This window comes from Kogia breviceps, chromosome 1 (assembly GCF_026419965.1).
Source record: "Kogia breviceps isolate mKogBre1 chromosome 1, mKogBre1 haplotype 1, whole genome shotgun sequence".
Lineage (NCBI taxonomy): Eukaryota > Metazoa > Chordata > Mammalia > Artiodactyla > Physeteridae > Kogia > Kogia breviceps.
Window position 1 is genome coordinate 146,042,833 of NC_081310.1, and position 15,076 is coordinate 146,057,908.

At 40.3% G+C, this 15,076-nt stretch overlaps 1 protein-coding gene across 4 annotated transcripts in view; it reads right to left on the reverse strand.

Moving 5' to 3' along the window:
* The window catches only part of DNAJC6 (DnaJ heat shock protein family (Hsp40) member C6), a 155,637-nt gene that overhangs the window by 43,201 nt on the left and 97,360 nt on the right, over positions 1 to 15,076 (reverse strand). For all 4 annotated transcript variants that reach the window (XM_059048531.2, XM_067006503.1, XM_067006513.1 and 1 more), the window contains 3 exons: positions 5,278 to 5,428; positions 4,254 to 4,303; positions 3,995 to 4,143 (listed from right to left, as the gene is read on the reverse strand). In XM_059048531.2, coding sequence (XP_058904514.1) covers positions 3,995 to 4,143; positions 4,254 to 4,303; positions 5,278 to 5,428 — 350 coding nt within the window. The remainder of the gene's footprint in view (positions 1 to 3,994; positions 4,144 to 4,253; positions 4,304 to 5,277; positions 5,429 to 15,076) is intronic.

The window sequence follows — 15,076 nt, forward strand, 5'->3', positions numbered from 1 at the left end:
TTTCCTCAAGGTGGATACTGGCTAAGAAGAGTCAAAACACTGACATTCAATATCTCCTCTGCAGTCCTGAATAGGTATTCTAGCACTCTGAAGGAAGGGCTACCTGCCATGTTTTGTTTTGAGTCAAATCCTCTGCTAAAATTGAAACTAAACACAGAGTCCTATTTTAACATTCTGTTACATATGCAAATACTAAGGAATTGCTATTTAATTATTTCATATGATTCCTGTCAACCCATGTGGTTTCTAAGCCTAAAAGTGAATCAAAATACAGAATGATGCCCCTCAGCAAAGTAAAATCTTCCTGGAAACAGCCTGTCTCTGTCACCACCATCTTTATCTCCAACCACACATCACATAATAAAAAGATAAAATGACTGAGTTCAGGGTTCAAGGCATAGAGATATAGACACAGCTGGACTCCTGTGAGTCTATAAATAAAACCAGTCTTGTGTTTGGGCTTTTCCAACAGTGGTATTTATAGAAGCCTTGGCCATCTACATTTATTAAAATAAGATTTAACTGCAGACCTAGCACTCCACTGGTCTGGAAGGAGTAGAAAATGATTTCGGGCCTCAAGGACTAGAAGATGAGAACCAAGAACACTTTTCTAAGTCATGCAACAGTGCGATGCAAATCAATTTGCGGTGTTAGTGCTGGGAAGAGAAAAGACTAGGAACTTGAAAAGAGATGTAGCCACATCAAAAACAGAGCTAAGATGAAAATACTAAGGCTGTGGGACTGTCCTTCTAAGATGCAACTGAGGGTTGAGGGAGCTAGTTCAGAGGGTCCTCTTCCAGTCCGCAGAGTTCTGGGGCTATCTATGAAGGGTTAAAGGTGCAGTGCAATCCTGCGTTTTAGGGGAAAGAATTGGAAAAGGCTTGTGGTATGTGGAAATCCTCCCCTTAGCGAAATTTGGCGAACAAAGAAGGGGTGGGGGTGTGGCATGCGTGGCCTTTCAGGGAGTGGGAGCAGCTCATGCAAAGAGAGGTGCGTCTCCCCTGGTGGGAGCATGGTTCTCAGGCAGTGGAGAACAATGAAAGATGAGCTAGAGAGGTACAGAGGCCAGATCATGCGGAGCCTGCCTGGTAAGACACAGACTACAATTTGCATGGAGAAGAAATAACCACACCACTTTCACCTACACAAGACTCATGCATCAAGGTTCAGCTCTCACTGCTGTCTCCCTTTACTAAACTCCCTCAGAAGGTACTGTAAATATTATTGTCTTTAGAACGTCCTGACTTCTCTCTCCAACTAGGCTTAAGTGCCTTGAGAATAAGAATCAAACTTTTTTTAGTTAATTAATGAATTTATTTTATTTTTGGCTGCGTTGGGTCTTTGTTGCTGCACACGGGCTTTCTCTAGTTGTGGCGAGCAGGGGCTACTCTTTGTTGTGGTGCGCGTGTTTCTCATTGAGGTGGCTTCTCTTGTTGCAAAGCATAGGCTCTAGGCGTGCGGGCTTCAATAGATGCAGCACGCGGGCTTCAGCAGTTACGGTGAGTGGGCTCAGTAGTTGCGGCACGTGGGCTCTAGGGCTCACGGGCTTCAGTAGCTATGATGCACGGGCTCAGTAGTTGTGGCTTGCGGGCTATAGAGTGCAGCCTCAGTAGTTGCAATGCACAGGCTTAGTTGTTCCATGGCATGTGGGATCTTCCCAGACCAGGGATCGAACCCACGTCCCCTGCACTGGCAGGTGGATTCTTAACCACTGTGCCACCAAGGAAGTCCCAAGAATCAAATTTTTATTTGATATCTATGTGTTCAACAATTCTTGGCATATTCATTCTTCTGAGAGACATTTCTTAGCCATGCCAGGCACCGTTCCAGGTAGCAAATAAAATAAACGTGTTCCCTGCTCTTCTAGGGCAAGTGAGAGCAGTCTGGGGCAGATGTTCCATATGCAATTCCTGGTTTCTTTGGTAAGACTGTTAAGTCTGGTCACAAAATATGTAGTTACACTAATTGATGCCTTTCTTTAAATATCTTTATAAAAGAGCTTGCTTTTATAAATCATATATACATATAAGAGATACCTTTATATGCATGAATGCTTTTATAACGATATTACATCTTCATTTACTTCCAGAGGGAAAATTTTTCAGATTATCACAAATATTTCAAGAATAAATAAAATTTCTATGAAATATTATACAGGATGTTCCATGGTCCTTCAGTTATGAAAATGATGGCACTATGTGTATCACTGAGTCACTTTGCTGTAGAGCAGAGATTGGCACAGCACTGTAAATCAACTATGTTTCAATAAAAAAAAAAATCAGAAAAAAAGAAAGAAAGAAAATGATGGCACTGAGTCTCCAAACAAGAAAAAATCAATTCAAAATATTTGCATCCGAATTCGAAATAAAATAGCTACCCACATTTTTGCTGGATGCTAATTCACTTGCTCTGAATTAGGTAATAGATGGATTAAGAGGTGGAAGGGCAGTTAACTACAGGGAATATTAGAGAGCTGCATTTAAAATCTCCCTTATAGAATTGGAATTTGGACAACACCACTTGAGAATGGTTATATCAGTGCTTCTCAGAGAGTGGCTCCCAGGGCAACAGTAGAAGTAGCACCGAGGAAGTTGTTAGCAATGTTGATTCTGACCACACCCCTCCGCTGAACCAGAAGTGCCAGGCCCAGGTGTTTAACAAGCCCTCTAGGACATTCTGATGTACACTAAAGCTTGCGAACCACTGGGTTACCTCTTGCCCATTTTGGAAACACTCTGGGAAAAGAGAATCCTTCACAAAATTCTCCCTTATCTTACTGAACATTAGGGCAGGAAGTGGTCTAAGAGAGCATACAGCATACAGACTCTCTTCTAGTTTTTACTGATCAGGAAACTGACACCCAGAGATTATTAATGGCAACTAAAATTTGGAGCAAAATGTGTTCTGGCATCAAAGCTGAGATCCTCGATACACAGTACACACAACCAGCTATCATTTTGCATATTTGAAATCAATTTTCACTTTTAAAGGGCCCAATGTGTAAAACCCCTTTCTATTTATTAATAAATCCAGATGTAGCTGAAGAACCAATCATATCTAAAGGCTAAGTCAAGATTTTTGAAAATGTTCCTGAGAGGAAAAAGCCTGATTTTAGCGAGTAAATCAAGAATTCAGTGGCCAGAAATATCAGGCTTAACATCAGATTCAAACCAAAGCCAGTTCTCACAGCTCCTTAACTAGCCTGAAACTAGAACTATTTCTCTGCCTAGTTCTAAAAGCTCCTTAAGAGGATAATCCAGGTTTCCAGGTAATACTGTCAGCCCAGAGTAATGGCTAAGACACATGCCTGTAGTCTTGGGCAAGTTACCTTACCTCTCTGTGCCTCAGTTTCTCCATCTACTTCAGAGGACCGTTGAGAGAATTAATGAGATATTGCACGTAAAGTTCCTGGCACACTGTAAATGCTCTAAAAATGTTGCTGCTGCTCTCACTGCTATAAATATTAGCAATAGTATCACCAAACCTACAGTGTGGACTGTTTATGTGCTATACCTCACTTATGAAACACATACCTTTACCAAATGTCAGAAAGCTATTTCCATTAATATTGGTGTGTCTCTACTGGTTTAGCCACACTGCCTCATCACGATGCCAAAGCAGCAATAACGAAGGGTGAAAGGCATCATTAGTGCTCCAGCGTAAGGGTCTCCAACTGCCCTATGTAGCAGTCAATCTCCACTGAGCCGCATAGCAACGTGCCCTAACAACTGAGCAACCAGCCACAGCTGATTTGAAGCCCTCAATTAGATGGTACCTTATTGACAGAGAAACTTTCCTACAAATATCCTCACCCAAGGAAAAGCTTCAGAATATTTCATAACAGCCTAATAAAAACTTTGTGGCTAGAGAAGTGTCCAGAGTATATAGTTTTTCAGCTCCATGTGCCTAAAGGCAAAGGCTTTGAGGATAGCTCTTAAGGGGGAAAATACCCTGTTATTTCTTCAACCTTGTGATCAGGGCTAAAATTCCTTACCCTGCTATGAAACTTGGCAGTTCGATAAGACTTGGGTGACAGATTGTACACCGTGTAGTGGTCAAGATGTCTGGAATCCAAAAAGCTTCGAATGTCATCAACCTGATTTCTGAATCCTATGTCAACACTGTCCAGAGGAAAGGACATCACTGGAAGAAGGGTCACACAGAAAAAAAAATAGGTTAAACAGGTCCGCTGTTGTGATGGGCAGCCATTGAAAGCTGAGCTATTGGGCAGGTAATAAACATGAGAAACTTACCAATAATTCTGGAGGTAACATAAGTGAAGTCTAAATCGCCCTTCGTGTAGCTAAAAGCAAGACAGGAAAGGGCACTCATTAAAATGATCCAAATATCCCAGGATTTCTCTCTCTCAATCACTTGCACATCATGACCTGGGACATTTCCATCCAGCAGCTATATTCTGACTTCCCTTCAGGCCTTCCTCCTAACAAGGAAGCACTGTTGATAGAAGACAGCCCACACCCTCAGGAGCACACATCTACCACTCCAAACAGCGCATGTACCTAGGGGGTAGGGGAGGAAGTGATGGAGAAAGAACAAAGGACCCTTTTTTTTTTTTTTTTTTTTTGCCTACCAGGCGCTAGTTGGGGATTGAAGGTAAAGGATACAATTACTGTTGAAGAAAATTAAAATGTTGATTAATATGTTGAACTTCACATTTGAATTTCTGATTTTAAACCACATATTTTAACTTAAAGTGACCCTAGAACTTCCTAATTCCTAAGAATAAAAAAAGAATTCATATGGCCTGCTTGTAAAAGTTTCACACAGTAGAAGGGTAGAAACTTCTCCCAGTAAATAAATTTTAAAGGGCTATTAAGATACGAAAACAAAATTCTGTTTTGATTACAATCCATAAGTGTTGTTTATTTGGATTGCATGTGCATTATTGTCTCATCTGATTCTCAAACCACCTAAAGACAAATCTTACCAGGGTATCAAAGTAAAGCTCAGAGAGGTTAATTAATTTGACTTAGGTTAACAAGGGCAGATACTGCATTAGAATTCAGGATGCTGGATTCGAAAGCCAGGGATGGCAACCACTATCCTCTAACATACCAAGGAGCCGAGTCCTCCCAGCCTATGCCTGTGGCTTCTGAAGGACTCAACTTTGTGGCTTCAATGGCATTCCTAGTCAATCAGATCCCATGCAGTTGCATCACAAAATTGATAGTCTTTGAGCCAGACAAGCAGTTGGCAGGTAAGCAGACTCTTTGGGGGCACGGAGTCCATTAACTTAATGGGGAAGGACGCACATACCTGGTAACAGATTGTATAACTCTGGAAGATGTGTCTTTGAGGGTGTCTTTCAAGTTGTCCTTTAGGTTACTAAAGAGCCTCCCTGCACCTCCTTTCACCATGTCAAAGAGACCTCCCCCATAGCTGGGCTCCATGTCTGGAGACGAGGCACCTGCCAGTGAAAATCAGAAAAAGAGGTAATAGCACAGACTACAAAGGAAACCAATCCCTCTTTGTTCCCGAAACATATGCAGACCGTCTCTGGGAGTCTGGGATAGATGTTCCTGCAAGTTATGTCATGCTTCCAGAACTTACTGACTCTGGGTTACAGATAGCAGTGCTGCTGGTGCTCAGAGGAGACCAAGGAAAGCCCCTCACCAAGTTCCAGAACAGAAACCTCCAGAGCTGCACATCCAATACTGTAACCACGTGTGCCAACTGAGCGCTGGAAATGTGGTTAGTCTGAATTGAGATGTGCTGTGAGTATCAAAGTGTCAAAGTGCAAAAAATGTAAAATATCTCATGCATTTTTTTTACAATGATTACATTTAAAAATGATAATATTTTGGATATACTGAATTAAATAGATTATACTATTAAATTAATTTCACCTGTTCTTTTTTACTTTTTTTAACATGGAGACTAGAAATTTTAAATTGTATATGTGGCCTGCATTATACTTCTTTCAGGCAGTGCTGAGGAAGAGCAGCGGTCAGCTGAGAAGTGAGTCCAGGGGCCTCCTCTGCCCTTCGATGGAGTTAAGTGTGTTAGAAGACTCCTTCTATGGCTATCGCGCAAAGTAATAGTTCACTTCCATCCCGGGAAAGTATTTTCTGAAGGGCCCTTATAACAGCTCTTAAGCTTGAGTACGCATAGTGGTCACTGGTGTTATTTGTCAAGTATGTCAGGTTCTCCTCCCTGACAGTTTCATAAAATTGTACTTTCTGGCTCTCTGCGACTGGCTCTAGTCCACAGTCTCTCAACCTTGGCACTATTGACCTTGGGGCCGAATACTTCTTTGCTATATGTGTGTTGTGGTGGCTGGCGGGGGGAGGGGGTGGATTGTCCTGTGCATTGTAGGGCGTTCAGCAGCATCCCTGACCTCTGGTGACTAGGTAGCATCCCCCCTCCTTCTCCAGCTATGACAGCCAAAAATGTCCCCAGACATTGGCAAAATTAGCCCTGTTTGAAAACCAGCACTCTCGTTTATAATATGTGAGTGGAAAAGTTGTGTGTCTCTCTCAGTCTGGAGCATTTAACTGTTAGGGTGAGATTATCCATAGTTCTCATTCCCATATATTCTCTCTCTCTCTCTCTCTCCATAGCAACCCGCAAGGTGTGAGATTGTGGCTAGTCTGTCCAGGACTCCTGGCTCCCAGAATAAAGAGCTTGTGGCAGAGCTCTCGGCTGACCCTTGATGAATATGTACCATGAATGAGGAATAACCCTTTATTATTAGAAGCTACCCCACTCCCATTTTAGGTCTGTTCATTACCATAACTTAGCTTATAAAGATTGATACAGGAAGGAAGCAGGAATCTGTGTAGAGGAAGCTAATGTAAACAACAGCCAGGTAGGCTGTACAGACTAGCAGTCAAGAGCGTGAGTCACTCTTACCTGGGTTCTGGCGGGAAGAAAGATTCCTGACTGTAAAACAGGGATTAAAAATAGTGGGGAAACATAAAATGAGTGTATCTTAAGCATAGTACCTACTACATTTAGGGGTTAACACATTTCAGCTATACTATTATTATGCCACACCCTGAAATTCCTATGTTGATGATGTTTTTTAATCTTTGTTCACTTATCAACTTTTTTAATTTTTATTTTTGGTACGCGGGCCTCTCACTGTTGTGGCCTCTCCCGTTGCGGAGCACAGGCTCTGGACGCGCAGGCTCAGCAGCCATGGCTCACAGGCCCAGCCGCTCCGCGGTATGTGGGATCTTCCTGGACCGGGGCACGAACCCGTGTCCCCTGCATCGGCAGGTGGACTCTCAACCACTGTGCCACCAGGGAAGCCCCACTTATCAACTCTTTGATGACAAAGGGCAAGAATGACATCTCTTCTTTTTAGAAAATTGCAGTATTTGTTCTATACTTCAAAATATGTTAGGAGGATAGATCCCTGGATCTCATGTACAGTAGAACACAGGAACTTATTTAGCTTATAAGAGCAAACCTCTGTAACTTTGACTCTGTTGCTGAATAAGCTTCCTTCCGTGCTTTCCTCAGGACAAGGGGGGTGCATATCTATGTTCCAACCGGATCAGTTATTTTAAGTGACAGGTAGATGCATGCATGTGGACAATGGTTAAATGTGTTTGTGGAAAGTCTGGAGAGAAAATTTAAAAACAAACTAATGAAGATGGATCTCACGTTGTGCTCTTACAAAATAAAACCAGAAAAAAAAAAAACAAAAACAAAAAAACAAGCCACACAAAAGAACACAAGAAACTTTCTGGACGTTGCAGTGATAGTATGGTAAGTATATGCATATGTCTAAACTCATCAAGATGTATACATTGAATGTGTGTGATTTTTATATACTAGTTATACCTCAATAAAACTAAATTGCAGAAAAAGGAAAGTTGGAGGAGGAATTTGTAGATTAAAATGTCTTAAAAGATAAAAATCCATAAAGTATAATGCATGGACCTTAATCCAAAGAAACTATAAAAAGTTAATGACACTTATGCGCAATTGGAATTTGAACAATTAACTGGGTATTTGATGTTAAGGATTTATTGTTAATTTTAGGTGTACTAATTATACTGTAGTTATGTTACATATAGTCTTTATCTTTTAGAATACTGAAACATTTATACATTTTAAAAAACTGCAAAGTTTAACATTTAAAAAAATAAACAGAGGATAATAAAAAATACGTAATTAGAAGGTGAATTGTCAATGCTTATATAGCGCTTACTATTTGCTAGGTATTATTCTAAACATTTTACCTATGCTCACTCATTTCACCCTCACAGCATACCTATGAGGTAGATAATATTATTTTTCCATTTTATACATCAAAAAACTGAGGCACAGAGGTTAAGCAACTTGTCTAAGGGTATACAGCTGGTAAGTCAAGGGCTGAGTTGGGATCTGGGCCCTACGTAACCTTTACAAGCATATCTCTCTTTCTTCTCCTAATACTATCTTGAATTTAATATTTATCATTCCAAATAATTTCTTTAAACTTTTATTTCATATCTAGGTATCCATAGGCAATACATTAATATTGTTTTTCACATTTTCAAACTATACATAAATGGCTTTCTGTTTGCAACTTTATTTTTTTCATGCATCATTATTTAAAATTCTTCTATGCAGATACCACAGGTACCTTTAGCTCACTTAAAGTATACCCCATAGATGGACTAAGATTATTTCCTATAACAAACAATGTGGTGATGAACACATTGGCTTGATTACATGTGAGAGATCTCTCTAGGTTACACCTAGGAGTGGAAATCTGCTTGGAGATGGGATACACACATCTTCAAATTTCTAGATATTAACACATCATTTTCCAAAGTAGCTGTATCAGCTTAAACTCCCACTAGTAGTACATATGAGCTCCATCACTCTACATTCTCCTTAACACTTGGTATTGTCAGACTTTAACACTTTTACCAATCTGGTGAATGAGACAATATCTCCTCTTGGTCTTATTTGTGGTTTCCCCCAATTATTAGTAAGGTGAAGTATGTTTTATTGTGCTTACTGGCCAGGCACCTGTTCTTTAAATCATACTTCACGTATCTACTAAACTTCTATGAGGCGTTTAGATGTTCATACATATACCTATAAATACATGTCGACTGTTATGTACTTACACCCTGATCACAAGAGCTTTTGATGCCTAAGTCACCCTTAGGCATCTATTTGAAAACAAGGCTCTATTAGAAATTAGAAAGAAAAGTCAATGCAGGTGAATAAACAAATGAATAGACACACGGACAAACACTGATAATGTCTACCACTTACTGAGCTCTCCCATGCACCAGAAACCCCACTTGGACTTTTATGTTAGTACAATTTCACATTCTGGGAAATAAGGAGGGTGTTTATTATCCCCATTTTATAGGTGAAGAAATAGAGGCTCAAAGAAGGGAAGCACCTCACCTAAGATCTCAGCTAACAAGCGGTAGAGTCAGGGATTCAAACTCAGGTCTGTACAATTCCCAAGCCTACACTGTGTCTCCATTTCACACTATTCCACAGCTCCATATTAGCCCACAATTCACACAGCTGTAATCAGGACAATCCTTGCCTGCCTTACACACAACCGCCCCTCTCCTATCCCTTGCTCTCCTCCACCTCTCATATGTATGCTGCTCTCAGCAGCAGGTGTCCTCCCAACAAGCACTCTCATAAATCACTGCATCTGTCAGACCAACCAAACCAATCTCATTATGCAGGCAGCCAAGCCTCTGTCGCCCACCCTGCTTCGCAGCCCTAAATAATTGCCAGGAGCTTGTCTGAAGAGCAGCTCCATAGACCAGGGCTACAGCTACAGATTTGAGAATGTTCTCTTGTGTTCTGTTTCCCTATGACATAGGACATATTATTTCCCTTTAAACACATCCACATATAAAAATCTGTATCGTGTTTTCATTTTAAATACAGCAAGCCTAGAGCAACATATGCTTATAACTCCTCATTTCCATCCCGAGCCTGAACACCCTTCTGATACATTATTGTTCTAAGAGATGACACCAAACTGATTATCCAGACCTCTCTCTGACTCTCAATTTCATGCTGGAACAGCACTCCAAGGCACCAACCTATTTAAAGATATAAATATCCTTGATTATCTAAAAATCAGACTCTCACCTCACTCAGGCTGCATGCTCTATTCATTAGAGCCTTGGAACCCTGCAGAAACCAGAGCCATTTGCCAAGGTTACAGAGGCTGCAACCTCCATACACCCAACTTATATGTCAAACTAGCCAGGACACAAAAAAGAGAAGGGGGACGCTATCTGATTTTGCCCTAATGGTCCTTTTAGGTGGGTGTTCTGACTCTCCTTAATGAGCTACGTGAATGTCAGAAGCACAGATTCTCAAAAGGATATTGGAGCCTCAGCTTGCTGAGAGAAAGGGTAGAAAGACTTCAAAAAATGACACAACAAAGAGGAAAACGGTGCAGTCAGAGAGTGATATGCAGAAGAAAAACAATAATTAGTAGATCAGGGGTGGACAAACTACAGCCCATGGGCCAAATCCAGCCTGCTGTCTATTTTTATATAGTCTGTGAAATAAGAATGGCTTTCACGTTTTTAAATGATTGAGAAAAGTCAAAAGAAGAATAATGTTTAACAAAGTGAAAACTACATGAAGGTCAAATTTCAAAGTCTATAAGTAAAGTTTTACTAGAATACAGCTACACTCATTCATTTACATATTGTCTATGGTTTCTTTCACGTTACAATGGCCGAGTTGAATAGTTGTGACAGAGACCTTATGGTCCACAAAGTCTAAAGTACTTACTAGCTGGCCCTTTACAGAGTTTTCTAATCCTTGCACTAGATGGTTGAAAGATTTCGTATTCTTAGGAATCCAAATCTTGCCACCTCTGACACTTTTCTAAATGCTTTGGCTAAAATGGCACCTAGTGCTAAGAACATACCCTGTACTTATAAAGGGTCTTTGGGGATTTGAAGGTCTAAGAAGGTGGGAGTGGGGAGGTCAGAGTTGAGACAGCCTGAGAATGCCACCCAAGGAGAAAGCGTCCAGGTCTGTGATGCTAAGCCTCCAGGTGGAAGCTTGTTCTGTGATGTCTTGTCATTTTAAAATCTAAGCCCACCAAAGATAAGCACCAGAGAACTGCACTCTGCCCCCTGTGTAATTTCTAAGGATGTAATAAACAAGTTTTTCTTGGAATTCCTAATGTTTAGGAAACTAGAAACAGCATCCTAGCTCTCCCAAGTCATGGGAACTCACCATGGATACGACTTGACCTGTTCTCACTCACAGAGCCACATAAAATTTGTATCTCCTGGGACAGAATCTGTTTCCCACTGGACGGTTAGTTAGCTGTTTGCTCATTTACTTATATTAAGCTTTAGACCAAAAAATATTCAAAATGTTCAATTGTTGTTTGAAATAAAAATATATATATTTTTAAGAAGACCAGCAAAATGTTAAGGATGGTCTTAACTGCCTTAATGTAACTAGAAATATAAGAAAAGTACCGGCTACTTTTCATAAACATCTTATTGATTTGTTAGCTGTGGACAAAACACCATGAAAAGCATTGTGAAAGAAGGAGGAAGATGTTGACAAAAGCCTTGCCTTGGAAAGTCCACAATGCACCGTGGTCATTCCCCACATATGCTCCCACTGCTTATACAATATATATGCCCATGGCGCCCTAGGCTGCATATAATTTCACTTGGTAACCTCTAAGAAAGGATGCTCCCCTGTAAAGTACTGTCATCAACAGAAAAAGAAGGTGTGTAAATATTTGTCCAAAAAGATGTTCATTGAGGTACTGCTTACAATGGCAAGAGATAATAAAGGATGTATAATTGATTACCTCTAACAATGTATAGCTATTAGCTATTAAATTAGCTATTAAAATCACTTTGTAGAAGAATACAGATGCTCACAACAAAAGGCTAAATGAAAGATAAAGAGCATACAAACAAGCACAGTACAATCTAATTTTTGCAAAAGAAAAATATTTGAGTTTAGAGAAAGAATTCAGATGATTTAATAAACATAAAATAAAAATAACAGCAATTCAGACTTACTGAATGCCTACCATGTAGCAGGTACCAATCTAAATTCTTTATAGGTAGTATTTAATCTTCACAACCACCCTGTGAAGGAGATACCATTCCTCTCTCCATTTTCCACATGCGGAAGGAAACTGAAGCAAAGACACGTCAGTGACTTGCCCCAGGTCCCACAGTTACTCAGCCAGGATTTGTACCCAGGCAGGCTGGCTGCTCCAGAGTCCAGGCTCTTAGCTGGTACATTTTCAAAATAATTACAGCAATAATATCTAAGTGGGAGAATGATAAGTGATTTTTTGTTGTTGGATTGTAGTTTCTAAACTTTCTATAATTTACATTCATTAGGTTTATAATTAAAAATATGTTATGTAAAATAAAGACAACAGCCAAGTGATATGCCATTAAAATTCAATTTGCCCTCCCTCAATAGATGTAGAGAACTCCCTCCTCTGTACATAAGTCATCATAGTTCACAGTCACAACGGTTTCTCAGCCCAGCCTATGAGATGCAGGCAAATGCTGCCCATAAGACCTTGAGTAGCTCTATGTGGATCTTTAACTCCAAGCAGGCTGGGAGCTTGCCAGGAACATCTTTTCAGCACTTGACTTTTTCTAAGACCTGAGACCCTGCTTCATCGTGGTAGTAACTGCCTCAGCTCTGGTAAAATAATTCAGTACATTAAGAACAGGGAAAAAGGGGCAAAGGACTCTTGGCAACAATTAAAGTTCTTGGGACATCAGCCCACCTCAGTGGGTCCTCTGGGCCTCCACAAAGACATCTCCACAGAGCATCAGCTTTCCCATTCCTGGAAAGTCTCTGTCATTCAGTTCTAGTAATTATGAGTTATTATTCCATAGTGTTCAGGATCAGCCTGTATGGGGGATAACTGATAATCTGAATTTTGGCATCATGATCTCTTCATATTCATGTTCTTTTTCACCAGCAAGGCATTTTCCTCTGCAGTTATTTAAGTGTCATAAAGCTACAAATGTCCATTCCTGGATTCTACCAAGGTGGCAATTGCAGGATAGAAATTCCCAAAACTAAAGGGACCTTGCAGAGATGTACCATTCGCCCCTATACTAGGAAAATACTATTTCTTCTCCACAACACTTGGCAGGGAACAAAGAACCAGTGTCATCACCACTGAAGGCTTCACCATCCTTGTTTCTAGCAGATTTTCTAGCTCTTGGCTTCCCGCAATTCAAGAAATGGATAACATGGGGATAACAACTAGATGTATCATGGAAAAGCCCACTACCCTGGCTTCTAAAATCAAAGACTGCTTACACCTCATTCCCAATTCATCCCAGTTCAGGGAAGCTTAGAGAAAAGAGGATGCACTTTGGTGAGACAGGTCTTAGACTGGAGACTTAGGTTTTTCACTTAAAATCTGTGTGAACCTAAGCATGATATGTAATTCCTTTAAGGCTGCTTCTCCCTTTATAAATTGGAACAAGTTAAGAAAAAAAAACTTTTCTACATGTCAAAAGGTGTTAAAAGGATCAAACGAGATCATGTATGTCAACGTGATTTTTAAGTAGTAAGATTTTCTAAAACAGTCAGGAATTTTAATTTTAATTCTTAGAAATTTGGCTCTCATGTAAATGAGTTGTTGTATTATATTAAAGATAACAATTTCACAGAAAAAAATATTTAAGTGAAAAAATTGACACTCCCTATGCCAAACAAGAGGTTAGGTGTGGGACAAAGCCTCCACAGTCAAATTATGGGGTTTAAGTCAAAGTATGGGGTTCATATTCAACTTCTGCTACCAGCTGTAAATATAGCATAGCAAAGTTAAGTAACTGATCAAGGTCTTGATAACTTATCTGTAAATTGGAAGCTTCAATAGAATCTCACATAGGATTGCAGTGAGGATTATATAAGACAAAGTTCTATAAACTCTTAGCACAGTGTCTGGTGTATTGTGCACACTTAATAAATGATAGCTACAAGGTGGCTCTGGGGAATGAAAAGAATAAAGCCATGAAAATGCTGTCTCCAGCAGAGTTAGGCAGCCTCAGCAAAAAAAAAAAAAAAAAAAAAAAAAAAAAAAAGGCCATGCTGTTCAGTTTCAGAGCTGATGAAGACAGACAATGGGGATATGTGCAACAAGGACAGAATCTCTTTCAGGAGCTTCTGCTACAGCACATGTAAATTCCTCACTTCTGATAGTTCAGAATCACAAGTGTTTAACAGAGGTGAACCTCTTTATAGCTTTGGGGTTTCCTCTTCCCATCTTGAAGTGATCTGGTACCTAATATGGGGAACGATTATGTGCTCTTTGCACGACTAATATTCACATTCACACAGATTCATGGATACTGGCTTCTGAAATACTGAAATAGTTCTGTACTATTTGGCACATAATATGAGCTACAAAAACTACAAGTCACATGATGACATTGCATAGCAGTGGCCCAAGACACGGACCAGTCTGGCAGCCGCTCAACAGCCCCTGGGGACAGAGGCCTGGGTGTGTGCTGCGTCCACCAGCAGCTCCAAAGGAACTCAGCACTGGCAGGTACAGGCCACTAAGCAGGTGGTGCCAATGGTTCTGGCTTTGAGGGTCCAAACCACGAAGGACCCTCAAAGTGTATCACAGCCCTGACAGGTCAATAACACACTCAGTCCTTCTTGAGCTGGAATAAGGTACCGGGGCCTCTGAGAGAGTCAACTTAACAGGGATGTTGCTGCAAGGATCTGATGCCATTCCTTACATCAAACCATCACTTGGAAATGGGGATCATTTAGCTAGCGACAAGGATACTCTAGAGAATGTCCCAACTCAACAAAAAAAGAGGGACATTAGCATGATAAATAATGTGTGCTATAAATATTACCACATAGTAAACAATTATATGTGCATGTGTGTATTTGCTTGTTTAGAGAGTAAAAGGGACTACACTTTATATTTTATATATATTTATACATTAAATTGTATTATCAGGACAGTTTTTAAATATTTTATTATCACTCTTGATACCATCAAATCAGTATGTACAGTATTTCTTTACCCACTTTTAGGACTTTGATGGGAGGAGCAACCCCAGCTCCTTCCTGGGCAGTGTGG